The sequence below is a fragment of the Parus major genome, chromosome 13 (genome assembly GCF_001522545.3).
Source record: "Parus major isolate Abel chromosome 13, Parus_major1.1, whole genome shotgun sequence".
NCBI classification, from domain to species: Eukaryota; Metazoa; Chordata; class Aves; order Passeriformes; family Paridae; genus Parus; species Parus major.
The window spans coordinates 394164-418850 of NC_031782.1; the positions used below are offsets into that span (position 1 = coordinate 394164).

At 44.7% G+C, this 24687-nt stretch overlaps 1 protein-coding gene across 1 annotated transcript; it reads left to right on the forward strand.

Annotated features, from left to right (window-relative positions):
- The first annotated feature begins 109 nt into the window (after nucleotides 1-109).
- LARS1 (leucyl-tRNA synthetase 1) lies at nucleotides 110-24573 on the forward strand. The gene is made up of 32 exons (XM_015642117.3): nucleotides 110-291; nucleotides 1148-1266; nucleotides 2481-2568; nucleotides 3159-3239; nucleotides 3662-3802; nucleotides 4927-5088; nucleotides 5744-5856; nucleotides 6260-6323; nucleotides 6848-6915; nucleotides 7254-7479; nucleotides 8532-8619; nucleotides 8704-8780; nucleotides 9419-9472; nucleotides 10125-10265; nucleotides 10969-11046; nucleotides 11919-12004; nucleotides 12095-12160; nucleotides 12254-12336; nucleotides 12949-13087; nucleotides 14025-14237; nucleotides 15094-15151; nucleotides 15844-15907; nucleotides 16454-16637; nucleotides 16864-16954; nucleotides 17796-17936; nucleotides 18468-18608; nucleotides 18690-18800; nucleotides 19682-19792; nucleotides 21803-21907; nucleotides 22997-23092; nucleotides 23477-23609; nucleotides 24277-24573. Exons 1-32 carry the CDS (start codon nucleotides 286-288, stop codon nucleotides 24492-24494), a joined length of 3546 nt encoding a protein of 1181 aa, XP_015497603.1. The 5' UTR covers nucleotides 110-285; the 3' UTR covers nucleotides 24495-24573.
- Nucleotides 24574-24687: the final 114 nt, after the last annotated feature.

Sequence of the window (24687 nt, forward strand, 5' to 3'; positions counted from 1 at the left end):
AGCACATGAACCCGCGGCGACATCTTGGGGGGGTGCTCTTAAAGGGACAGCGTGCAGGCGGGAGCACTCCCCGGACAGGCACGCCAGGCTCGTTTCCCCGTCCCCAGCCGGGACAAGCGGCCGCAGCGGCCGCTCCGTTCTCACTGCCCCCCACTCTCCTTCTCTCCCTCGTCTTCACGCTAGAAAGGGTCCCGGTCTCCCCCCTCCCGCTGCCTTGGTACGGCCTCGTCTCCCCCGGCCGCTCCCGCTGTTGGTCCGGCCCTGCCGCCCGTGGTGAGCGGCAACATGGCGGTGAGTCGGGGCTGGGCGCCGGGCTCTGGGGCTCCTCGGGACTCGTGGCGTTCCCTGTCCTTCCTCGCCGCCTCCTCAGGGTCCCTTCGGCTCCGCGCTCGCCGGGACCGGGGTCCCATAGCGGCGTGCGCGGGACCTTTGCCCGGCGGCTGCGGCCCCTTGGAGTAAAGGTCTTAGGGTTGTCATCGTTTTGATGGGAAAAAGCTAAATCCTCAACCTTTATGGGTGCAGAATGCGTGTGTCTGTAATGTGTGTGTTCCTTAACAATTCTCGTGTGTTATATGGTGAAAGGATAAGATCATTTAATACTTGCCGTGTGTTATGTGATGAAAGAATGAGGGCTACTGAACACGGATTTAATTAAAATCGCTCGGAATGCTTTACCTGAGGTTTTACCTGACGGCTCAGTCCGTGAACTACAGTTCGAGTTGTTACCAAACCCCTTCCTGGCACAGGGAGTGCTGTTCCACTTCACGTCAAGAGGAGGATGCATCGCATGGGTTTATGGAGAGGCTGGAATAAAAGCAGAATTCTGTGGATTTTATCCTCTTCTGCCTCCCCAGTTGAGATCTCTCTGAGTAACCTTTACTGTCATGATGGCCAGTGTGTGTGTCTTGGCTACTGTAGAGTCTTTTGCCGTGGAAAATGGGTGTTAAGTTTCCTGTCAGACCTCGGGTCCAGCTTCAGAGGGCTGGGTTTTGGGATGCAGGCTTGCAGTCATCACTGCTGCTCTGCTGAGAGGTTGTGCAGTGCCCTGCAGCAGTGCAGGGACATCAGGAGTGGTCTGTGATCGGTTACAATGCTGTTATTTCTTACCCTCTTCAGCTAGACTTCTCTTCCTTTCCCTGTTGAACAGGAGCGTAAAGGAACAGCAAAAGTGGATTTCTTGAAGAAGATTGAAAAAGAGGTCCAGCAGAAGTGGGACCATGATCGAGTGTTTGAGATCAATGCTGCAGACAGGAAGGACCAGAGGAGGTATCATTGTGGTTGGTTTTTTTACTGCTTGAAATGTCTTTTCATTCAAAATGTGGTGGGGGAAAAAGGTGGTGGCTTTCGTAAGGAGCAGTATTCATGGCTCAGCTGGAGGGACTTGCTCACAAGCTGTTGATGTTTCTATAGCTGATGACATAAAGCAGCTGAGTACATGTGTGGCTGAATTCCAGCGGGATGAGAGAAGGTTTTGCATTCCCTGGCAGTGTCAATACCCTCTGTGGTCCTAAAACCAGTTTATCTTTGGTGACTTGTGTTCTTTGATCTGGAGGTGCCTGAGCCCTCACTGCTCGGGAGGTTTCCCTTAGAGGCAGAGTGCTCTGCTGGGGAGGAGCACATGGCTCTTGCTTTTATTTGTGCCCCAGAGTAAACCCTGAGAAACTTGTTTATCCTCTGGGAATGCTTGGAAGCACAGTTCTTTTGGAATTGGTGGGATCTGTGCTCTTCACAGGTGTGCAGAGGCTGCCTGGGGGAACGGTGTTAATCCTGTGGGAAGCTCTTTGACTGGAAAAGCACTGACCTTGGCAGTATGAGGTTAATGTTTGGTTTGTGGGAAAGTCAGACTAAACCAAGATAATAACTGAAGTGCTGTAACAGGTGGCAGGTTCTTAAACTGTAGATTTTGCAAGGAAACAAATGACTTGGCCTTTATTCCTGCACGTTAATGGATCGAGGGAGTGTGTGAAGAGAAGAGACAAGGAGTAAAGCAGAGTGTGAAGGTAGAGGTAGAAATTCAGTGTCCTAAATGTAAATATTTTCTTAGCTGCTTTGAGAGCTCAGGTTCCAACAATGTAATAAGCCTTTGAAACACCCTGCAACAGTATATCCGTGTGAAAGGAGTGACTGCTTGCAGTGTGCCCTTAAAATCTGAAGTAAGCCTTTGCTGTAATTAACTTAGAGAATTTGTTAGAATTAGAATTGGTTACCTTTGGGAACATGCTATATCTCTTTCAATGTTTCTGTGTGATGTCACTCATCTGTGGATTTTCTCTTTAGTGTTTACTTTTTAAGATGATAATGCCTGTTAGTGTTATCAGCTCTTTAAAATCAAAGACTCACGTTACTGGCAAGGAAAATACTTTAACATGGCTGTGGGCTGGTAATACCTGAACACACCAGTTACCTGTTTCGCTCATGTATTGTCTGATGGTCATTTACACAGCTAATTATGTGCTTTAATTCTTTGACTTTCTTCTCAGCAAAGGGAAGTACTTTGTTACTTTTCCTTACCCCTACATGAACGGCCGCCTGCACCTGGGACACACATTTTCCTTATCTAAATGTGAGGTAAAAATTCTCCTTTGCTGATACCTTTAAATACTACTCTAGAACAAATGCTGATTCTGTAGTTCAGTTTTGAGCTAACAGGATGCCATGTCAATTCCTTTATAGCTTTAGTAATTAAACTTAAAACATTTTCAGTAGGAATATTGCTAGCTGAAAGGAAATTTCATTCATGTGATTTTTAATTTGATGAGGTGGGGCTGCAGGTGTTTCCCCTGTTTGTTCTTTGAAATGACATATTTAGGAGATGCTGCTCAATGGCTCAAACTTCACAAGAGCTCTTTTGTGTGTGCTTGCTGTGCTCTGTGACCTGTTTGGGAGCAGATTTTGGGTGCTAGTGGGTAGGATTCCACAGCAGCCCTCGTTTTGCAGCCGTTGGTCTCTCCTGGAAGCCTGGCTCACCGTGCAGCCCCAGGGGCAGGTCTGGAAACAAACTCCAGTTTCACCTTCCTGCCAGAGCTCCCCCCAGCTCTGTCACCTGTCGGTGGCTGCAGGTTGGAGAAGGGGTCACAGCTGTGTTTGGGTAGGTGCTGGCTCAGCCTGGGGCTGCTCCCGTTTCAGCTGTTCCATTTTCCCATTTTCCCTGTCTGTAGTTTGCAGTCGGGTACCAGAGGCTGAAGGGGAAGAGCTGCCTGTTTCCCTTTGGGTTGCACTGCACGGGGATGCCCATCAAGGTGAGAATTTTGCAGTTGCTGGGGATTGTTTCTGATGGGGTTTTTATCCCTTGGACTGGGGCCTTGCTTACTGTCCATCCCAAACATCACCTTCGTTTATTTAAAAACTCACCAAGACAGAGTGATTTGGAACCTGAATTTGTAGTAAACGTGTTGTGCTTGAGCTGTAACTTCACTTTAGAAGACAAAGTGCTGGAAAACTAAATTTTACCTGTGGTATGTTTTCCTTTGCAATAAAATCCTTACAGTAAACCTCTTCCTGCCTGGAAGGTTTTCTGGAAGTGGCAGGATCTCCTGGATGTTAATGCAAGGTCCAGAAAATGTTTGAAGTGTGGAATGCAATATGTTATCAGTAAAACCCACTCCTTGGCTGTGATTGCAGCCAGTGCCCTGGCTGACACACTCCCAATAACTCTGTTCAGGCTTGTGCAGATAAGCTGAAAAGAGAAATGGAATTGTATGGTTGCCCACCTGAATTTCCTGATGAGGAGGAGGAAGAGGAAGAAAATTCTGGTAAAAAAGAGGAAGAAATTATCATCAAAGACAAAGCAAAAGGCAAAAAGGTAAAGTATAAACCAAGTCTTTCTGCACTGAGGGCTGTGCTTTCAGAACTTTGGTGTGCACATTGTAGGCTTTTCCTCCTTTGAGCTCATAGAAACCTCAGGACAAAGTTTTTTATTGTTTTTGCTAAGGTAGCTGAGTTACCTTTAAGGTAGACTTGAAAAATGCATTAACTGCATGGTTCCAGAGATACCACGTTAATGCATGAACCTTTATTGGTAAGCTGATGCACTGCCTAATAGTTTTCTGAGACAAAAACAGATCAGGACCAGAGTAATAGCCTCATTTTTTTCTCTCTTTTAATTTTTTTTTAATCCATTCATGGAACATTCATAAGCAGGTTGTAGGAAATAGCCCTTCTTTCTCAGAGGTAGAGGATGTGTATTCCTGCTGTACTTGTTATTGTTTTTTAAGTTGGTATCTAGCCAGTTCTGTCTAGGAGCCTAGATAGGCTCCATGAGACCATCCAAACTATTTTCATTTGCCAGGTGTTTAAATGAGATTTAGGATTTTGGGAGTATCCCAAGGCAAGGCGAAGGGTCAAGTCTAGGAAAAGTTTAGAGGTGCTCTGTATGTTGTTTATGTATGCTCAAGAGATTGTCCCACCAGAACTGCTGGGTGTGGGGTTCTGGCTGCTCTACAGCACAGAAGGTGTCACCTTGTCTGGGTCACTGCTGGGGAGAGACAGGAGATTCTCAAGGGTCAACAGCTGGGAAAAGTACCATCAACAAAGTGACAGCAGCAAAGGCTTTTGGTACAGGGGTGCAGGCCTATCCACCTTTCCATGGTGCTAAAACCCATGGGTTTGAGCAGGGCCTCAACACCAGACAGTTCTTTGCCAGGTGGTTGTGGCAGAGCCTCTGCAGGTGTTTTGGACATTGACACAGAACAGGTGGGAAGAGGAAGGGTAGGGGATGAACAGTGAATACAAGGTATGGTAGAATGGAAACTGTGAATACAGGGTGTAGAATGGAAACTCTGATTAACTACCCTCGTTGTTAGAGGGAGGATGTGAGAATATTTGTATTGACTTGTGTATCTGGAATCAGAAACCATAACATTAACAGAGGCAAATGCTCTTGTGACAGGACTGTGGGCTTCTTCCTGATCCCAGTTGTTCTTTCAGAGCAAGGCTGCTGCCAAGGCTGGCTCTTCCAAATACCAGTGGGGGATCATGAAGTCTTTGGGTCTGTCTGATGAAGAAGTGGTCAGTTTTTCTGAAGCTGAGCACTGGCTGGATTATTTCCCTCCCCTTGCTGTCCAGGATCTGAAGAGCATGGGATTGAAGGTGACTCTGGTTACACAGGCAGCCATACCTGTATTGTTACTGTGTTGGTGAATGTGCTGCTTCTCCTGGAGATTTTCTGTGTAATACCAGCATCATTCCAGCAATCTTTCTGATATTTATTGTATTAGTCATTTAATGTTTTACTGGCCTTGGGTGATAATTAAGTGCTTTCTTATATAGAGCTTGTAAGTCTGTACCGTGGTCACAGCTGGACATGAGTCCAGTAAAGACATTATGACCTATGGTTCCCATGTGAGATAACTTGTCTGTAGTCAGTATTGACAGTAGTTCCATTTAACATCACATCTTTCTTCTTCCTAAAAGAAGAAAGAAGACTTGACAACAGATTTTTGAAAATGAAATGAAATAAAGATGATTAAACAAGGCAGTGCTGAAATTCAGCTTGAATGGTTGGTTAAAACTACTGCAAAACCTCTAAATTTCTCAGTCAGTGGAGGGACCTCAAGTCTTTGACATCTCTGCTCTGAGAGCAGGCACAGATGTGTGTTTAAGCTTACGCCCTTTATGGGATGTGTACTTGCATTATTTTTTTGAGAGAAAGCTCTTTATTTTTTAAAGCAATAGTTATGCTATTATGAGATTCCTTTGATTTCTTGATTGTGCTTACTTACTGGAGCCTCTTCCCCATTTTCAGGTGGACTGGAGGCGTTCCTTCATTACGACAAATGTCAATCCCTACTATGATTCCTTTGTGCGGTGGCAATTCCTTACACTAAAGGAAAGAAATAAGGTTAAGTTTGGCAAACGGTAAGCTGAAATAAGATCAGGTTTGGCAAACTGAGCTCTGAGTTTTTGGGAGCGTGGCTAAGCTCAGCTGTAGCAGAGGCAGAGCCCCGTGACATGTCTCTAGAGCACGCTTTTAACTCACATGGAACCAGAATCTTGCACTGCTGGTGCTCTGCCAGTGAAGTGTAGTTGTTGTGCCAACAAAGCACGTGAGATTTGTCTTCTGGGTGGTTTTCCCATGGGCACCAACTCCAAGCAATAAAGGGTCAATTCTGAAAGCTCTTCTGAAGGCTGATGGAGACAGATCCACACAAAATATGAAAATACCATTGAGGTCTTTTTTTCCCCAGAGAGCTATATATTCTTCTTCTTGCTCTATACAGTACTTTACTTACTGCTAAATGAAAATACCCCTGTTTTCTAGATACACAATTTATTCTCCTAAAGATGGACAGCCTTGCATGGATCATGACAGGCAAACAGGAGAGGTAATATTTTTACTTGATGCTTTGATGCATTGCTTATGATCCTAAATACTGAATGGAAAATGAATTGTATCTTGGAGCCAAACATAATTTGGGTGTGCAGAGTCACTGTCTCTCAGCTGTCAGTGCATGTGAAAATTGAATGAACACCTCTCTTGAGCAGATCTGTCTGGAGCTATGGATAGTATTTTCCATTGTAGCTGGTTTCTGTGATCGCTTGGCAGGCTGTGCCAGCAGCATCACTCTATTGTGTTATCTGTTGAAACTAAATAAACAAGCTGTTAACTTACATGTTGCTGAGACAGGGTCTGTGACCAGCTTTTGGCTGTAGGAACACAGTACAACCTCTCTGCAGTCTGCATTTCAGTCAACAGCCTTTCATGTGAGTGGAAATAAGATTTACTCTGACAAAAGCATCAGTACCTTAAATAGTGTTTGGATTAGGTTCCTACAGAATAGGATTGATTTTCTTTCCTGCTCAAGTGAGTTTTATTTATTGATTATTGCATTGTTTGTGGGAATTGTAGGGTGTTGGGCCTCAAGAATACACGCTGATAAAAATGAAGGTGTTGGATCCTTACCCTGCAAAATTGAGGTAGGTCTTGACTTTTTGTTGCAATGGGCACAGAAATGACCATTGAATTGAACAGTCCGTTTTGCCTAATGCAGAATTTAATTTCACCTGATTATTTCCATCACTTCAAAGACCTGGTCAGAATTTTGAGCTGCTCTGTTCACTGTGTCTGTGTGGAACTTGGGATGGAATAAAAAAAAAAAAAAGGGAAAGAAAATGGAAAACCCACAACAAATTAATGACCCACTTTTGTTGCTTAGGAAATGTTGCTTGAAAGTTGATGTTAGTTTAAAAGCCTGTTCTGTATGATCTGGAATGATTTTGTTTTGGTAACTTATCCGATACTTTTCCCCCCCCAGTGGCTTGAGAGGAAAAAACATTTTCCTGGTGGCTGCCACGCTGAGGCCAGAGACCATGTTTGGCCAGACCAACTGCTGGCTGCGCCCAGACATGAAGTACATCGGCTTTGAGACTGGCAGTGGGGACATCTTCATCTGCACGCAGCGTGCTGCCCGAAACATGTCCTACCAGGGCTTCACCAAGGACAGCGGCGTGGTGCCCGTGGTCAAGGAGCTGATGGGAGAGGTGAGCCTCCTGCAGCGTGCTGCTCAGGCTCAGCTGCTCCTCTGGGGCTTCTGCCTGGGGAGGTGCTGCTGGAATTCTCATTGTAAGGAAAATACAGGAGCTATTGCAGAAATTTTGGGGTGACTGAAATCTTTAGTGACAAACAACACAAGCAGCGGGCGGCTTCCTTGGCAGCCAAGTCACAGCTGCTGCGGGGAGGATAACCTGGTGCACCTAGCTGGGAACAGATGTGTGATGTGGTGAAAGGATAGTGTTAAATAACACTTTTCTGCTTGCTGGGAAGGGTGAATGGGAAGGCAGGGGGAAAAGTAATAACTAGAAAGGGTTATGTGGAAAAGGCTTTTGTTGGTACTGACATTTCCAGTACATCTGTGTGAATGAAGCTTTCTTAGCTGAGTGGTGAATGTCAGTGGTTTTGGGCTTTGCTGTCCTTAACCTGTGTGCTTTGTGCAAGTGTCATCAGTGGTGTTTATTCATCCTGGTACAAAGCACCTTCTTCACAAATGCTGTTTGCATCCCTAGATCTCCGTTCACTACAACTTGTCACCATTAAGAATGAAGTAGAAAATGCGTTTTTCTTTTTCCTTTGTTAGTAGATATGATGTGAATTCAAGAAAATTAGTGAGGCAGAAGACAGCTGCCACATCCTGACTGCCTCCTGTCATTGTGTGAATATCTTGACAATATGCTTTCCTTTCTTTGTTTAATGTCACTTTTAGTCTGGCTTCCTAAGCCATTTCTGCCTCAATGCTGTTGTGCTTCAGATACTTGGAAGCAAACTGTGCTTCTGCTTCCTATGCTTTCCCAATACTAGTAGTTGTTCTTGGCATTTGACTTTTCTACCAATAAATAACTTGTATCCTGTCTCAAATAGCACCACACGTTTTCATATGTACTTCCTCCTTGTCCATCCGTATATAAAATGTATTTAATGTGTTTGTAATGTGTCAGGAAAAGTTACAGGAAATTTGAAGAATACCAGCCAGGAGGGTTTACTCTGCTAGGCTGGAAGCCCCTGGTTTACTGTAATGCTGTTCCTTTGTCCTGCTCAGGAGATTCTTGGTGCTGCACTTTCAGCACCCCTCACCACCTACAAGGTCATATACGCCCTGCCCATGCTCACCATCAAGGAGGATAAAGGTAATTCTGCAGCAGGGCCTGCTGGATGGGCACTGGTGTTCGGTGTGTGGGGACTAATGCTTCCATCTGTTTATCTTGGCTAAGGAACTGGAGTGGTGACAAGCGTTCCCTCGGACTCTCCAGATGACTTTGCAGCCCTGAGAGACTTGAAAAAGAAGCAGGTCGGTCTGTTAACTGAATTGTTTCTGTTTCCCTAGTGAAGAGGGTCAAAAGTGAATATCCAGTGGGTAAAATGAGACTCGCTTCAATTGGCATTTTGTCGTTTCTAACTTTAACTCAAAGCAGTTAAAAATAAATGAAGTTTAAACCAACTGAGCTAGGACAGATGGGTTTTTTTTCAGGCTTCAGGTCTGAGTTTTGGATGAGAATCATGTAACTTGTGCTGCATGTTAAAGTAGAGAAGAGCACCGGTGAAACAAATGAATTTCTATTGTGGAAATGACTTCTAAAAATGAGATTAAGATTCTCTACGAATTTCAAATGAGACTGAAAGTGGTTGTTACTAACTGCAGGAGTACATCAGCATCTGAACAGCTGTCCCTGGCTACTGAATTTTTGTCCATTCATTTCAGGGTAGAGCAGTACCAGTTTTGACTCTTTTAAAAAATGTAGATGGTTATGTCAAGGAATCACCTGGAAACGAGGCGGGGACTGAGCTCAGTTGTCAGAAAGGGTGAGAAGGCAGGGAAGTGGTTTGTCTGATTTGTAATAAAACATTATGTACAAAAAAGACACTCTGATAAAAACCTTTAAATCTAGAAGACTTTATCTATTGCTTTTTTTTCTTCCACCTTTCAAGGCTTTGAGGGTGAAGTATAACATCAGAGATGAAATGGTCCTGCCATTCGAGCCGGTGAGTGCACCCAGACGTGTCCATCTACATAACGTGATATCCTCACTGATGAGAAACAAACCAGGAGCTGGGCTACCTCTTCCAGAGTTTCTGTTTAAAGTCCTTCTCAGCTGAAAGAGCTGGAAAACTTTCATATTTTATGAAAAGTTTTCATATTTTCCTGCAGTTACAACATTTGTTCTGTTAAGGGTTGCAACCGAGATTTGTTATTCTATGCTGTACTTCAGAGAGAAAGGAAAGTATCAGTTTTTATGGGAATTACTGTTTTGGGAAATGAAATGCATCATTATACTGATAACCTGTTGGTTGATTAAAACTTAGTGCCTTCACTCATGGCCAGAGCAGGAGGGTGTGTGTTCAGTGCCAAAAGCTGGAGTCCCTCATTGTTGGTTCCACACGGCAGCTCCAGTCCTGGGGCAGCTCGGTGTGGTGTCATGGCACAGGATGTCACAGTCCTGGGCAGCTCAGGAGTCACCCTGGGGCTCCCAGAGCTTCTGGGCCATGAGTGGAATTGCAGCCATGTCTTTTAAGTCCTGTGTAACTCGTGTTACCTTGTAACATCTTGTGTTAGATGCAGAGAATGTGGAGAGTGAGCAGTGTGTGAGTGTGGTGGGGTGCAGGAGGAGTTTGACAGCCCTTTGTTGATTCTCAGGTGCCCATCATTGAAATCCCAGGTTATGGCAGCCTTTGTGCTCCATTTGTCTGTGATGAGCTCAAAATCCAGAGCCAGAATGACAGAGAGAAGCTTGCAGAGGCCAAGGAGAGAGTGTACCTGAAAGGATTCTATGAGGGAGTAAGTAATATAAGATTTGGTAAGTGGTTTCTTGGTGAGTTTAATTAGGAGAAAAGAAAGGCAGGCAGAGAATTAAAAAAAAGAAAAATCTCGAGAAGGAGGGACAGTATCCTTTTTTTCCTTAAAAAGTTCCAAAGGACTTTTCATTTAGAGTCTTCCTGCAGAAAGGTTCTGCAGTTGGAGGAGCGATGTAGAATTGGAGAAAGTTTCCACTCATACACTCCTGTGTTCTCTGAGCATTATAACCTGGTTTCTGAACAAGTGATAACCTCCTGGGGAGCTGATTTTGCAAGTATAGATAGGGAAACTGATATGAAATGATCAAGGTGTTATTGTTTGCAGATTTTTTTGTTTTATTTTTTGTGTTTGTTTTGGTTTGGTTGGGTTTTTTTTCCTTTTTTTTTTTCTCCTGTCTTTACCTCATTTGCTCACAATTTGTATTTCTCAGCTGTTCTTCTGTAAGAAAGCAATAGTTTTTATTTCTGACTCTTTGGAATCTGTCATCTTTGTGGATGCTGACGTGCAAACTGTTTTTTGGGTAAAGATGACTACACATAATGAAAAAACCAACACCTGTACTCTTTATTTTTTGCATGTCAAAGATTGCAGCACCTGCTACTTCCTTATATTGATTTGAACACCTGTGGCACCTATTTCTTGCTAAGTTTTGAAAAAAATTATCTCCTGTGCCCATCTTTTACAGTTGATGTTGGTGGATGAATACAAAGGACAGAAAGTTCAAGATGTCAAGAAATGCATTCAGAAGCTGATGTTGGATAAGGTAGGTGACAGAGTGCACACAGCTGCTCTGAATTGTCTGGTTTGTCCTTTTTGCAGGGCTGAGTTGCCAGAGAAACCCCCAGTGTGGTTCTGCAGCCCTCAGGGTGCTTTGGGTCACTGCAGAGAGAGGGGACCCAGTGTTCTTGGGCTGAGCAGCTTAATTAGAGTTCTCTAGTTCCCTGCCTTATTCTGTCACCCTCCCTAGGACCTGTTTTGGTGGTCCAGTTTATTCTTTAGCTGGGAGGATACTGCAGGTGTAGGACCTGAACTGTCACATCTCTTTCAGGCCAGTGAAGGGGATGTGATGTGCAAATGTGTATTGCTGGGCTTCTCTTTCAGAAAGCAGAGAGCAGTAAGCAAACAGTGTTTGTGGCATCCCTCTAATGAGGCTCCCTGATGAGGACTGGGAGTGGGAGAGGCTTCAGGCATTTAGTCATGATTCCCTTGTTGTTGTGGCATTGTTATGTCCAGATTATAATACATCAGCACGCATGGTGTGTGCAAGTAGATTTGGAGCTCAGCATCCCGTTTTCCTTTGCCTTTCCCTCTCCCTCTGTCCCCCAGAGTTTGCTAGGAGCTGTTTCAATCAGGGGGCATAGTCAGTGGAGAATAGTTTGTGCTTCTGTCCTCCTTTTCCTCGTGCTCTCTGTGTGAAGTGCTGTGAGCTGGTACCTTAGAGAAGTACAGAGTCAAGCCTTGCTTCATTTTACCTGAGGGAATACCGAGGAGAGAGCCTGGACAGTGCTGAGAGCTATGCAGTAAATGCTATAACCCAAATTAGAATGGAGAGGATGCTTTACAGTAAATTGTCAGGATTTTCAATGCTTTGCTAAGTAATTGAATCTCAGCTTTGATTGCCCTTTTAACTCCTAGGGTGAAGCCATGATCTATATGGAACCTGAGAAACAAGTTATGTCGAGATCTGCTGATGAGTGTGTCGTGGCCCTTTGTGACCAGTGGTAGGTGAAGCAAAGCTGTAGTTATAAAGTTGCTCCAGGCGTGCACTACTTCTCGATTGCTTTGTTACAGTCAATCTCTCCTGTCTGTAGGTATTTAGATTATGGTGAAGTGAGCTGGAAGAAACAGGCATCAGAGTGCTTGCAACATCTGGAGACGTGAGTTATGAACGTGGCTGTAGAGGAAGATGACTTTGCTGCTGTTGGTGGGGTCAGAGAGGGCTGCAAGCAGTAAGAGCTTCTTTCTTACAGGTTCTGTGAAGAGACCAGGAGAAATTTTGAAGCTACCTTAGGTTGGCTACAAGAGCATGCATGCTCCAGGACGTATGGCTTAGGTAAGCAAAGCATTCCTTTCCCAGTGGGTGCCTCGATTCACTTGGAAGACTTAGGTGCTATACAGCATCCCCAGTGGTGTAGGGAAGTGTGGGAACAGCACTGTCCTACTTGTATCTTGGCCCAGCATCCCAGGGAAGGTGTGCTTTGTTGGAAGTGCATGGGGCTGGTAATACTTGCACTACTACAGGCAGTCCGTGCAGCATCTTGGTAGCTTTTTGCCTGAGCCATCGATTTGGAAGGGAGTTCAGAAGAAGGAACTTATACCATTTCTTGGGGTTTCTCCTTGAATTCTGATTAGCTTTCATCCTGTGTAGCCTGACATGGGACAGCTGCTAGAAGTGCACTATAACCCACAGCAGGTGTTCTTGTGCTGAGCTGTGTCAGCAAACAGATTGAAAATCAGCAACTGTTCGCTCTTGAGTAAACTTTTCAAATGCATGATTTAATTTTTAAGTCAAACATTTTTAAAAGCATAAGCCTGAGTACTAATGTATGTATGTATGTATGTATGTTTATGTGTTCCACCGAAAGTCCTAAGCCCACGAGTGCCTGTGGGTCCTGTGTGGGGTGGGGTGGTGCTGCTGGTGCCTGACACAGCCTTCCCCCTCCAGGGACCCGCTTGCCTTGGGATGAGCAGTGGCTGATCGAGTCCCTCTCTGACTCCACCATCTACATGGCCTATTACACCGTGGCTCACCTGCTGCAGGGAGGGAACCTGAGGGGCCAAGGAGAATCTCCTCTGGGCATCAGGTAGGGAGAGTGAACCATCAAGTTCTCTTGTTTAAGTGGGCGTGCTTACCTCATCAATTGCTCTGCAGAAAGACTTGTCGAGGAGGCTGAGTCTTTGTAAAGTCTGGGTGTAAAAAGCATCTTTATTAAACTTAACCTCCCATGAGCTGAGTTAGAACAGGTCTGCAGAAAGGCAGTAAGGAAAGAGAGGAGTGTGATAGGGAGTGAGACAAAGAGAGAGGTCAAAGCCCCTTAGCAGGTGCTAACACATAGCAAACTTTGGCTTGAAAGTATTTAATTTGGAATGTGTGCAGTATCTGGTGCACCCTGCTGCAGTTCTGAGGGCCAGAAATAAAAATCTCTGTAGAAAGAAGAAGGATATGTGTTAATGCAGCCTAGTGGCTGCAGAGCTGTGGGTATCAGTTGCATCTCGTCATTATTTTCCTTCAGATTTGTGGATCCTACCTCTGGCAATTGGTAAGGTGTGTCTTGCAGTAAATGTTAATTTTAAATCTTCATTCCATTCGAAGTGGGAAAAGACCACAAATGTTTTCCATGCAGGAGGCAACCTTGAGCTGTACAGCAGTTCTCTCCTGTGTTCACTTAAGGTCACAGGTGGTGCTGAGGCCTGGGTGGTGATGTTTGAAAAGAAATGATCAGGTTTACAGGATATTCAAGATTATGCTGTAATTATTAATCACTTTTTCTTTATGGGAGTCTTTATGTTTTACTGGGAAATCTCAAAGGGCATTTGAAGCAGGGCATGGCTTGAGCAGTTCTGAATTTGTTTCTGACATTGGATTCACTCACCTGAACTCAGGTAAAGGCCCTGGATGCTCTGTCCATGTTTGCTGCTCACGTGGACTGTGCTGTGAGAAGGGAGCAGCAGGTTTAAGCTGCCTTACAGAAAGTGGTGTGGAGCTTTTACTGACTGTAATGTGGAACTGATTCTGTGCAGGGCGCATCAAATGAGCAAAGAGGTTTGGGATTACATCTTCTTTAAGACAGCTCCATTCCCTAAAACTGATATTCCCAAAGAAAAGTTGGATAAGCTGAAGGAGGAGTTTGAATTTTGGTATCCTGTGGATCTCAGAGTTTCTGGCAAAGATCTTGTTCCAAATCACCTGTCCTACTACCTCTACAATCACGTGGCCATGTGGTCAGAGCAAAGGTAAGTGGGGATGTCACTCTCCAGGTAAAGCTGGAGAGTCTGCGGTTCTGTTACATTTGGTAATGACCTTTGGGGACTGCACAACATTAAGAATTGTGTTGAAAATGTATTTTTTTCCATACTGTAGCTTTGATACAGTTGTCTTTAATAGAAGCTACTGGAATGGAAGGATTTTTTACCATTATTTCCCCTTGTTTTTCTGCATTATCTCCTCCTATGGATTTCTCAGTGTTGAGTTGTATTCTTGCACTGGAATTTATTTGGCTTTATTATTAAGTCTCCTTAATTCATTCTCAAGGATGGTTAAAAGAACCATGTATATACTGCCATGGGCTGTGCAGGACTGGTTGAGAATCTTTGCCCATCACATGATGCCTTTATGGTGAAGATACTGTTTGCATTCCCTTGGACCTGGTCTAGGGGTTGTGTACAACTGTACAGAGGAGAAGTGGGTTTCTGGTGTAAAGAAAAGATGATTGTGGGTAGTTCAATATCTCCTTCCTTCACAGGTAGAGATGTGGACCCAGCACTGTTGTGTGCTCCTGGGAAGTGCCAATCACTGGCCTTTAAATTAAAAATATCTGACCAGAGGAAGGTGATGTAAATGAACTGTAACTGCAGGTGCACTGCTCCCTGCCTTGCATTTCAGCAATGATAATCCTTAGCCTTTATACTCTGTAGTTCTTTTCATCTTCAGAGACACTCCTTAACATATTTAAGACAACCCTTAGGTATTTTTTTGAAGATTCCACTTGAGGTGTTCATCTCAAACTGGAACATAAAACGTTGGTTTCCTTTTTTAAAAAGATAAAATGTATTTGCTTGGCCAAAAGATTTGTATCTTGTCTTCAAACAGAGAAAAGTGGCCAGTAGCTGTGAGAGCCAATGGACATCTGCTCCTCAATTCTGAAAAGGTACAGCGAAGTTTGGTGTGACAGAGCTTTTGTGTTGTCAAAACAGGCATTTGTTAGCCAGACTGGAAACTCCCTGGGATGTAAGCAGGGGAAATAGTGACATTTCTTCATTAGTGCCCTTCAGTTCTTCATTCAGTAGAGGTAAAGACTTGCCTTGCCTGTAGCACTTCCTTTTAAGTCAGCTCTTGTGTAGTCTCACCAAATTAGTGAAGACTTCAGTGCAGTTCTCTTAAGTTTTGGGGTAATATAGAATATTTATTTATTTAACTGCAGTTTAGCTTTTTGGAACATTGGAGTAGGTGCAGTGAGAGGAAAGTTTGTTCTGACACTGGAGTGAATTAGAAGTGCCTGAACCCAGGAATTAGGCCTTGGAAACTGTCTGATACGAATCAAAAACCCCCAGAACGATCTCTAATGAAGTCCTTGAAAAATCGATACAGGGGGATCTGACACTGCAAGTTTTAAAGTAGTGTTTAAGTTTAATTTAGGGAATGTCTGGGATTTTATTTTGTTGCTGAGTGCATGCAGAGTTTCAGTCTGCTTTTGCTGTGAGACCTAATTCAGATTTACCAAAGTGCTTTTTGCTGTGATTCATGAGAAAATTGTTTGCCCAAACCCTTGCTGGGTCTGTCTTGCTTATCCACCAACACAGGGGATGTGTGAGAAAACAAACACTCTTATCTTTCTTTCAGATGTCTAAATCGACAGGCAACTTCCTCACCCTCACTCAAGCTGTTGACAAGTTTTCTGCAGATGGTGAGTGCGTTCTGACCTGCATCTGATTGTCAATTACGCCAGAACGACTAAAAATGAGTGTTTTGCTCTCAAAGGAGTTTATTGGAGTATTGAATGGCAATAAATCTGCCACTTACCACCTGCTCTTGTTGAAAAGCTGAACTCCACTTGGAAGAATGACATACGTGTTAGCACACCTGGTTCAGCCAGGAGTTGCTCCTGGGGCTGAGCCCTCCAGGAGCAGCCTGCCTGATCTTTCTATGTTGACTGAGGAGATCAGAGCACAGGACAGGCTGCTGGTGTGTGCGGGGTGGGCACAGATTTGTGTCCTCTGTACCCACGTGTGCCGTGCTCCTGTGCTTTGTGCTGGTCTCCTGGTGTCTGCCTGCTCCGTTCCCGAGGAGGGCAGTGTTCCTCTCCCCTGGGAAGTGGCTCCTTTGAGGCGTCCCTGGCTGGCCAGGCAGTCTGTGAGCTGGGCATTTGTTAGCTGCAGCTGCAGTGAGCTGTCACGGGGGCAGGAGCCGGCTCCTGGCGCCCGGCCGTGGCAGCTGGTCCCCTTCCCCGCAGGCATGCGTTTGGCCTTGGCTGATGCTGGGGACACTGTTGAAGATGCCAACTTTGTGGAAGCCATGGCAGATGCTGGTATTCTTCGTCTCTACACGTGGGTGGAGTGGGTGAAGGAGATGATTGCAAACAGAGACAGCCTGAGGAGTGGCCCAGCCAGCACCTTCAATGACAGAGTCTTTGCCAGGTATGGTACAAAGGTTAGCAACACAGTTTGGGCCAGGTTTTCCCTTGCAAGGGGGAATCCTGTAGTTTTTGGTTTTGTTTTTTTTTTTTTTAAATTAACGAATTCAATAAAATGGAGCCCATTCCAGAATAGGTTATGGGCTCTGGCTGCACTGATGATGGTTTTACAGTGATGCCATTATGTGAGGCAGACTGTGCAGTATTGATGCTGTCACTTCCCTCCCCAGTGAGATGAATGCAGGCATAATGAAGACAGACCAAAATTATGAGAAGATGATGTTTAAGGAAGCTCTGAAAACTGGCTTCTTTGAGTTTCAGGTAGGAAGGAGGTGTAAGAAAGTGACACCCGGTATTTGTTACTTTGTGGATTTCTTTTGATCCCTCTGTCTCTGATCCTTAATTATAAAGCTGAATTGGAATCAGAATTGTGTCAAGAAACAAGAGTACTTCAAAGGAATAAATGTGGAATTGTAGAGGTCTGCTTGTGTCAGTTTACAAAGGTCCAGAGGAAAGCAAGTGCAATTCTGCAAATAGTCCTGATGTTTAATATGAGCAAGAAGCTGCTGAAAAACAGACACTATTAAAAAAGAGTGTTGCCTTTCTTTATATCTTTTGTGATAAAGGACTCTTCATAAGAAATTCAGATAATGCATCAACAAAATTGTTTGGAAGCATAGTGCTTTTTGATATCCTCCATGAACCATGTCTCCAGAGTGTCTGCAGAGCCATGCTGCTCCATTTAATGAATTACACACGCTCCTTCATGTGGCTGCTTTGAGATACTCAGGAGTAGGTTAAATAGGCTGAATTATGTGTAATGATAGATCATATTCATTGCCTTTTTCTTAGTCCTTATTAGTATCTGTATGTAAGTTCTTTGGGATGACAGCACCTGATACACAGCTGTGGATGTTTGTGTCTTTTATGTTTGTGCCAATAAGCAGTTTTTTAAAGTACCACATAAATGCAAAAATCCAATAGCCAACTGTCAGAGTCAGACGTGGGTGCTTCAGGAAAATGCAGTTCTTAGAAGTCAGTGATGGATTATGCCAAGGTGCTGAGGTTCTGGAGGCGTGTTGGAGCCCACAGGTGTGTGTGTGTGTGACTCTGGGTGTTTCTCCCTGGCAGCACAGGGCTGATGGCTGTGCTGTTGTTCCAGGCAGCAAAAGACAAGTACCGGGAGCTGGCCATCGAGGGGATGCACAGGGACCTGGTGTTCCAGTTCATCGAGGTGCAGACTCTGCTGCTGGCTCCCATCTGCCCCCACCTCTGTGAGCACATCTGGTCCCTGCTGGGGAAGGTACTGACATTCCAGTTCTGTCATTGATTCACATCTGAGCTTCTATGGATTTCAGGAATGTCAGGCTTACAGATATGATTCGTGTAAAAGTAGAAGAAATGTGTCAGAATCCAAGGGGTCATGCTTGGCTCATTGTCCCTGGGACACAGTGACAGGTCTGTGCAGAGATGAAATGTGCAGCATTAATACAGCGACTCTCATTGCCTGCTTATGAAGAGGTGATCTAAAGTTAAGTGAAGCAATGCAATAGTCTTACAGTTCAGTGTAAAGCCTGGTTTTGATGTTTTTTAAGCCCTCTGCTTGTAGATGCATTCTGTAGCCATCTGGTAGTTGTGATTGGATGTATAGCCCTGAACACGCTCGCAAAGGAGTGCTTGTTGGCCATGTGCCCACTCCTGTAGGGCGTTTGGGTAGGTGCTCACTGAGCTCCAGACTGCCTAGGCTCTCTTTTCCAATCCAGCTCTGATGGTTGGAAACCCAGCAGCTAAGGTGTGTTCAGCTCAGTGCTTCCCTGTCTCTCTGTGCCCAAAGGCTGACTCCATCATGAGGGCCTCGTGGCCAGCAGCAGGGCCCGTGGACGAGGTGCTGATTCGCTCCTCCCAGTACCTGATGGAAGCAGCTCACGACCTCCGCCTCCGCCTCAAGAGCTACATGGCACCTGTGAAGGGAAAGGTGAGGCTCATCTGTTCGTGTGCCTGTGTGATAGTTGTGGATTGCCTAGGGACCCCTTCCTGACTTCTTTTATTTCCTCAGAAAAGTACCAAAGAGCCTCCCCAGAAGCCTTCTCACTGTACCATCTACGTGGCGAAGAGCTATCCACCGTGGCAGCACACCACCCTGTCTGTCCTGCGCAAGCACTTCCAGGTGCTCATCCCCTCCTCTGCCCTCCAGCTGCTTGCCTGCTCTTTGGGGGCCCATGTTCCATCTCTAGAAAGTTTATAGGCTGTACCTTGTTACCAAATTATTTCCACAGATTCATTTTCTTTATGCTTTTGCAGCTGTCCAGTAAGTTTTGATGGTTAATGAAAATGTCCCAAGGACTGGCATTGATTTGACAGTTGCATTTCATTGGTTTTGACACTCTGAGTAAAAATGTGCCTGTGCTCTGTTGTTTCTTCCATTTGTAAACGGTTAGCTTTTAAATATTCTTCTTTACAAGTATATTCTTGAAGAAACATGGTTGACCAACAGGCTACTACTGCCTTACTCTGCAAGTGGGCTTAGAAGCTTTGTTCCAGCCTTTGAGTAAGTGTGTACCACTCAGCAGTGTCACAAGAAGTACCTGAAATGGAGTCAGTCACAACCTATGTGGAACCAGCACAATCAGTCTTGAGAGGAAATTTATTAAGAAAGCAGAAGGATCTGTGTTTCTGGCATGAGGAAAATGCTGAGAGTGGCTTTTGGGATCCTGATGAACCACGCTCAATTTGAGAGCACCAGGGTTGTACATGATAGATTTGGGTGTCCTGGCTATTCCAGCTTGTGGCAGAGATAAACCAATATTCCTCATGTGGAATTTGTTCTTGGGGGTATTCACCTTTGGGTATTGCATAGGCTTTTTTTTCTGTATTAGTGTTAAATGCTGCTTGGGTTTCAAAGGGAGGAGAAAACTCTCTGTGGAATTAGCGATGCTGACAAACCTTGCTGGTATTTATGGGAAAGCAGGAAAGGTATGTGATATTGAAGGACAAGTTTTTTTCATGACAGCTGTTCTCTTTATTTAATGCTTGTTCATCCCTGTTTAGGCCAGTGGAGGTCAGCTGCCAGATAATAAAGTAATTGCCAGCGAGCTGAACACCTTGCCAGAGCTGAAGAAGTACATGAAGAAGGTGATGCCTTTTGTTGCCATGGTTAAGGTAAGTGTCAGAAGGACAGTTCTGGTACAGAAAAGGCTTTTGTGAATGCAGTGTCTCCCCCTTGCCCTTGGCTTACTTGGCATCTTCATGGGTTTGTTTCTAAACATCTTGTACATCTCTAGAAGAGCTACATGGTAAAAATGTCTCTATGTGAATTAGCCCAGGTCAGCTCTGGGTCTGGCTGAGGCTTGCTGCTTTCTGTGTTTTGTGGGTGTAATTTGTACTTCAAACATTCCTGGATTCCTCTGTGTTTGAAATGTCTCCTATTTGACTTCTGCAGTTTTTCCTGCTGAAGTGAGCCAAGTGTTGCTTTGGAGACATAAAATGTGGAAGCTAAGAATAAGGCCAGAGCTGACTGATCTCAGTATGTTTAAGGGAGGAAACAACAGTTTGTTCTGAGCTTTGAATGGAATTACAAATTTTGTGTGTAATTCTTGTGTTTATCACTTAATATTCTGGTAGTCCATTATTTTCCCTGAGTCACATGAGCCTATGAAAATCTTGACTTCCATTTCTTTAAAGAAACTTTCTTGTGCTTGCTGTTGCAGATGAAAATTGAATACAGCAAGCAGGGAGAGCCAAGAAACAAAGAATTAACCTTTTTTTTTTTTTTTTTTAAAGGGGAGGGGTGGTCACAGTGTAAGATTTAAAACCTTTTTGATGACTTTTCATGATCTGTAGAAATTGAGAGGGATTAGTAATGGAAAAAATCCTAATGAGTGTAAAAACAAAACTACTTTTCCTCCTTAAGCTTTAGCTTAATTTTTGAAATGCACATAATAATGTTTTCTATTTGTAAGCTTTGTTGTGTTTTCTAAGTGGAGCTGCCCTTTGCTGTCTCTGTGGGGTTGTTCTGACTGTTCCTTTTTGTGGGAGCTTGGAAGCCTTCAGAGGAGCAGAGCACAGAGCAGTTCTGGAGCTGAAGAGCAGCAGGGATGTGTTAGATGCAGTGATCCAGCTGGGAAAGGTCAGACAAGCTCTCAGTCCTAAGAGTTAGGGCTGAAACATTGCTGTGTTTTGGTGTCTTTATTCTGGCAGCAGTGAGTGATCCTGAGGCACCTGGGGAAGGAACTGAGCCTTACCTCAAATCCAGTTTTTTGCTTCCAAAGAGCAGCAACCTCTTTCCCACAGAGACATGGAAACATCTGAGCTTGGACTCTCCTGAGCAGTGTCTTCCTCTGAAACCAATTATTCATCAATTCCAGGGCACAAGGAGCACTTCTGCTTGTGCTTCCTACTCATCAGGGGAGGGCTGAAATGTGGGAGCACCTCTGTGATTTACAAAGGGAAGCAGTTCCATGTTAAAAGGGAATCTTTCACATTAAACTGATGAGGAAACCAGGAAACCACAACCGTGCTGAGGCTGACAAAGCAGAGCTTCAAAGGAGACAGCTGGCTCAGCATGTGAGAGCCAGGCAGGGGCAGATTAAACTCCAAAGAGGAAGTTCTGTTTTAGTTAAAAAAAAAAAATAAAAAAATGGTGTGGTTTTTATAGTGCCTTTAATACAGTGTCTCTTGTGACTTGCTGCTGGCTTTCTGGACTAATTAAGTTACTTTTATGTTAACGTACAAAGTGGTTGTTATTTCCCTGCAGAGAACTCGCTGTGAGCACGTCCAGGTGTTGTGGGCTTGTCCTTTATTTTAAACTGGGTCATAAGCCTGAGTTTGCTGCTGTGGAATACCACTGAAATGCTGACTGATTTTGTGAATTCTCAACCTACACATTAAGTAGGGATTTAAATAACTGTGAATGTCAAACACCATTTCAATTCTATATTAAAAATGTGTTGTAATTGCTCTTACTCCTCCCATCAGTGTCACCAGCTCCCTGTAGAAGCAGCCCTGTTACAAGAAAATTATTGCTCCAATGTTAATGTTGTGCCAGCAGAGAGTTCTCAGATTTTTACAAGCCTATTCTTTTCATGACTAATGTGGACAGTTTGCCATTTTGAAGCATCATTTTACTTGCAGCTTTTAGAGGGTTTTAATACTTTTTCCACCCCCCGACAGGAAAACTTGGAGAAAAATGGTTCTCGTGTTCTTGATCTTGAACTGGAGTTTGATGAGCGAGCAGTGCTCATGGAGAACATTGTCTATTTGACAAATTCCCTGGAGGTTGGTACAGACTTGGCATTTATTGGGATGGCTGGAGCAGCAGCCTTCCCTAAGACTCTTTACATTAACTTCTGGGTGTGCATTGGTCAAGTAACAGTTTCTTATCAGCTTTCTGTTTCCATTTGTCAAAGAAGTGTGTCTAGATATGTTCAGTGTCGGTGTGAGGTACAGGGGTGGCTGTGCACTACAAACATGCCAGAAAACAGTGCTGGTTTTCACTGGAGAGCTGGGTGTAGCTGTGGCAGAGATGTCCACTGGCGCTTTTGAGGAGACATTTTTCCTGAGCCAGTCTGTTCCTCACATTTCCAGCTGAAGAAATGAGAAGGAGCTGATTCAGGGCCAAGCAAGACCAGTCAGTCCTTGGGCACCTACACTGGCATGTTGCCTGCAGCAGGCTGTCTTCCCTCAGCAAGGGAAGGCTCTGGGCAGGGCTTTGCACACTGTGCTGTGTAAAAAGGCATCCAGTCTGGTGGCAGCTGTGCTCCTTCATATGATGAACAGAATTTAGTTTAATAGGCAGCATGCTAATGAGGAGACATCAGGCAGGTGGTGCTAAAAAACCCCAAACAAACAAAACCAAACAACCCCAACACCAAAAGTCAAAATCAAAAGCAATTTTTTTTTAAGAACTAGAAGCAATATGTATTGCAGAGCTGGATGTGACCTGTACAGTATGAAACAAGTGGGACTTTAGTGGGCTCATCCCATGTCAGAGCCAAGCTGAGAGCGGGCAGCAAGCTTTACTGTGAACTGTAAATCCTGCAAGCCCCTGCCATGGGGAGGGAGCAGTGTGTCCCCAGAACAGGGACACGCTGCTGGGAGCAGCCAGAGGGGCTGGAGGTCCCTGTCCTCGGGGACTGGCAGTGGGGTCTTGGGTGCCTCACTCAGCAGGGAGTAGCTGACCCTCAGAGGTCCTTTCCAAACAAGGTTCTGTGGGTCCAGGTGTGCTTCTGTTGCTTTATGTCAGTGCAGGTTTGCTTTCCCCTTTCCTACATGAACAGATGTGTGATGGGGCTGTAACCTCTGCTGTTCCCTCTAAAGCCATTAAACTCCTGCCTGTTCCCTCCTCCCCCATTTTTTCTTTTACAGCTGGACCACATTGAGGTGAAATTTGCTTCTGAAGCAGAAGATAAAATCAAAGAAGACTGCTGTCCTGGAAAACCATTTTCTATATTCAGAACTGAGGTAAAATCAGAAATTCAGGTATTGGAAGTCTGAAAACTTGATTCAAAAACTAAACTTGAAACTTTACTTTTGTCTGGGTTTTCTTAAAATATGCCATTTAAAAACTGATCAGACATGAATGTTTATCATGTATGAATATTTTTAACTCTTAAAATAAAAATGCCATTGATTTCCCTTAATGTGTCTTAAACCCTTGTTGCACTTTGGGCCTCGTTTTAGAGCTGGGGCAGTGCTGGTATCCAGCATGGCCAGGCAGGCTCTAAAGGGATTTTATCCCTCTGGAAGATTTACTAACAGCAGATGTTTTATTTGGGTTAGTTTCATGTTTCTCATGGGGGATCACGTGCACAGGTTCTCCTTTAAGGTCTGTGCTGTTTCTCACAGCCTGGTGTGTCGGTGTTCCTGGTGAACCCTCAGCCCTCCAATGGCCACTTCTCCACAAAAATGGACATCAGGCAAGGGGACAACAGGGAGACCATCGTCAGGCGCCTGATGAAGATGGACAGAGGGATCAAAGGTAGCCCCCAGGACAGGAGTGTGCCACCTGCAGAGGGGGTGCTCAGGGCTGTGACAGGGCTGTGACAGGGCTGTGACAGGGCTGTGACAGGGCTGTGAGTTCTGCCAGCTCCTGGTGGGGGAGCTTTGGGAATGGCTGGAAATGAGTGAGATAAAACAGGGACTCCCTCCCTGTCTTCCCAGAAGGTGTCAGTGTGCTGTTGGGCACAGGCCTGGAAGGCTGCACTCACAGGAAGCTTTGGCTGAAGGGTCCCAGGCTCCCTGGTCTGCTTAGCAATATCATTAGTCTGCCTTTTGATAAGGAATTGCATCAAAAGCAACCCTCGCCTTCCTCTTCCTCACAGTCTCTGCAGTTCATTCCTCAGAAAATGAGGAATAACTGTTCACTTACTCAGGCCTGTCCTGATCCAGATAAAGCAAATTCAGTGCTTGGAATGTGGCATTAGGAGCTGGTGTTTCTGTGTGTTTATCCCCCTTTCTGCTGGTAACTCCCTGTGTAGCCACTGAAGGACGGTGTATTGGTGTAAACCTTAACGTGAGAGATGAGAATCTGTTTCCTTGGAGCAGTTGTGGAAGTTCCAAGGGTTCAGCATTGCTGTGGTTAGCTGTGTTGGTGCTGGGGCCTGTGTGCAGCTCCCGTGGCCTGAGCAGCTGCTGTCTCTTTGCAGATCTCTCCAAAGTGAAGCTGATGAGGTTTGATGATCCCGTGCTCGGGCCCCGCCGTGTTCCAGTCCTTGGCAAAGAGGAAGCAGGGAAAACTCCTATCCTGGAACAAGCCATCTTCCACATCGACCTGGCCCAGAGGCACGTCTGTGTCACTGAGAACGGCCTGACAAGGGACATTGGGGACACAATTGTTTACCTGGTTCATTCAACTGGTGTGTAACTGGCACTGAGGAGCTTCATGGAGGGACTTTGAATCATCTGTATTAAACAAAGGGACAATTTGTTCTGTAAAAAAAAAAAAAAAAAAAAAAAAAAAAAATCCACCCAAACCAACCTGAGTTTGCATTTGAGTTGCGCCTGCTCATTTAAACAGGGATTTTTATAAAATTATTTTCCTTTGCTGCTTTGGCTTC

Coding starts and splice junctions, on each gene's coding strand:
- LARS1 (XM_015642117.3), top strand. Junction 8,781..9,418: donor GAGACTTGAAAAAGAAGCAG/GTCGGTCTGTTA, acceptor CCACCTTTCAAG/GCTTTGAGGGTGAAGTATAA. Junction 14,238..15,093: donor GCCATGTGGTCAGAGCAAAG/GTAAGTGGGGAT, acceptor GTCTTCAAACAG/AGAAAAGTGGCCAGTAGCTG.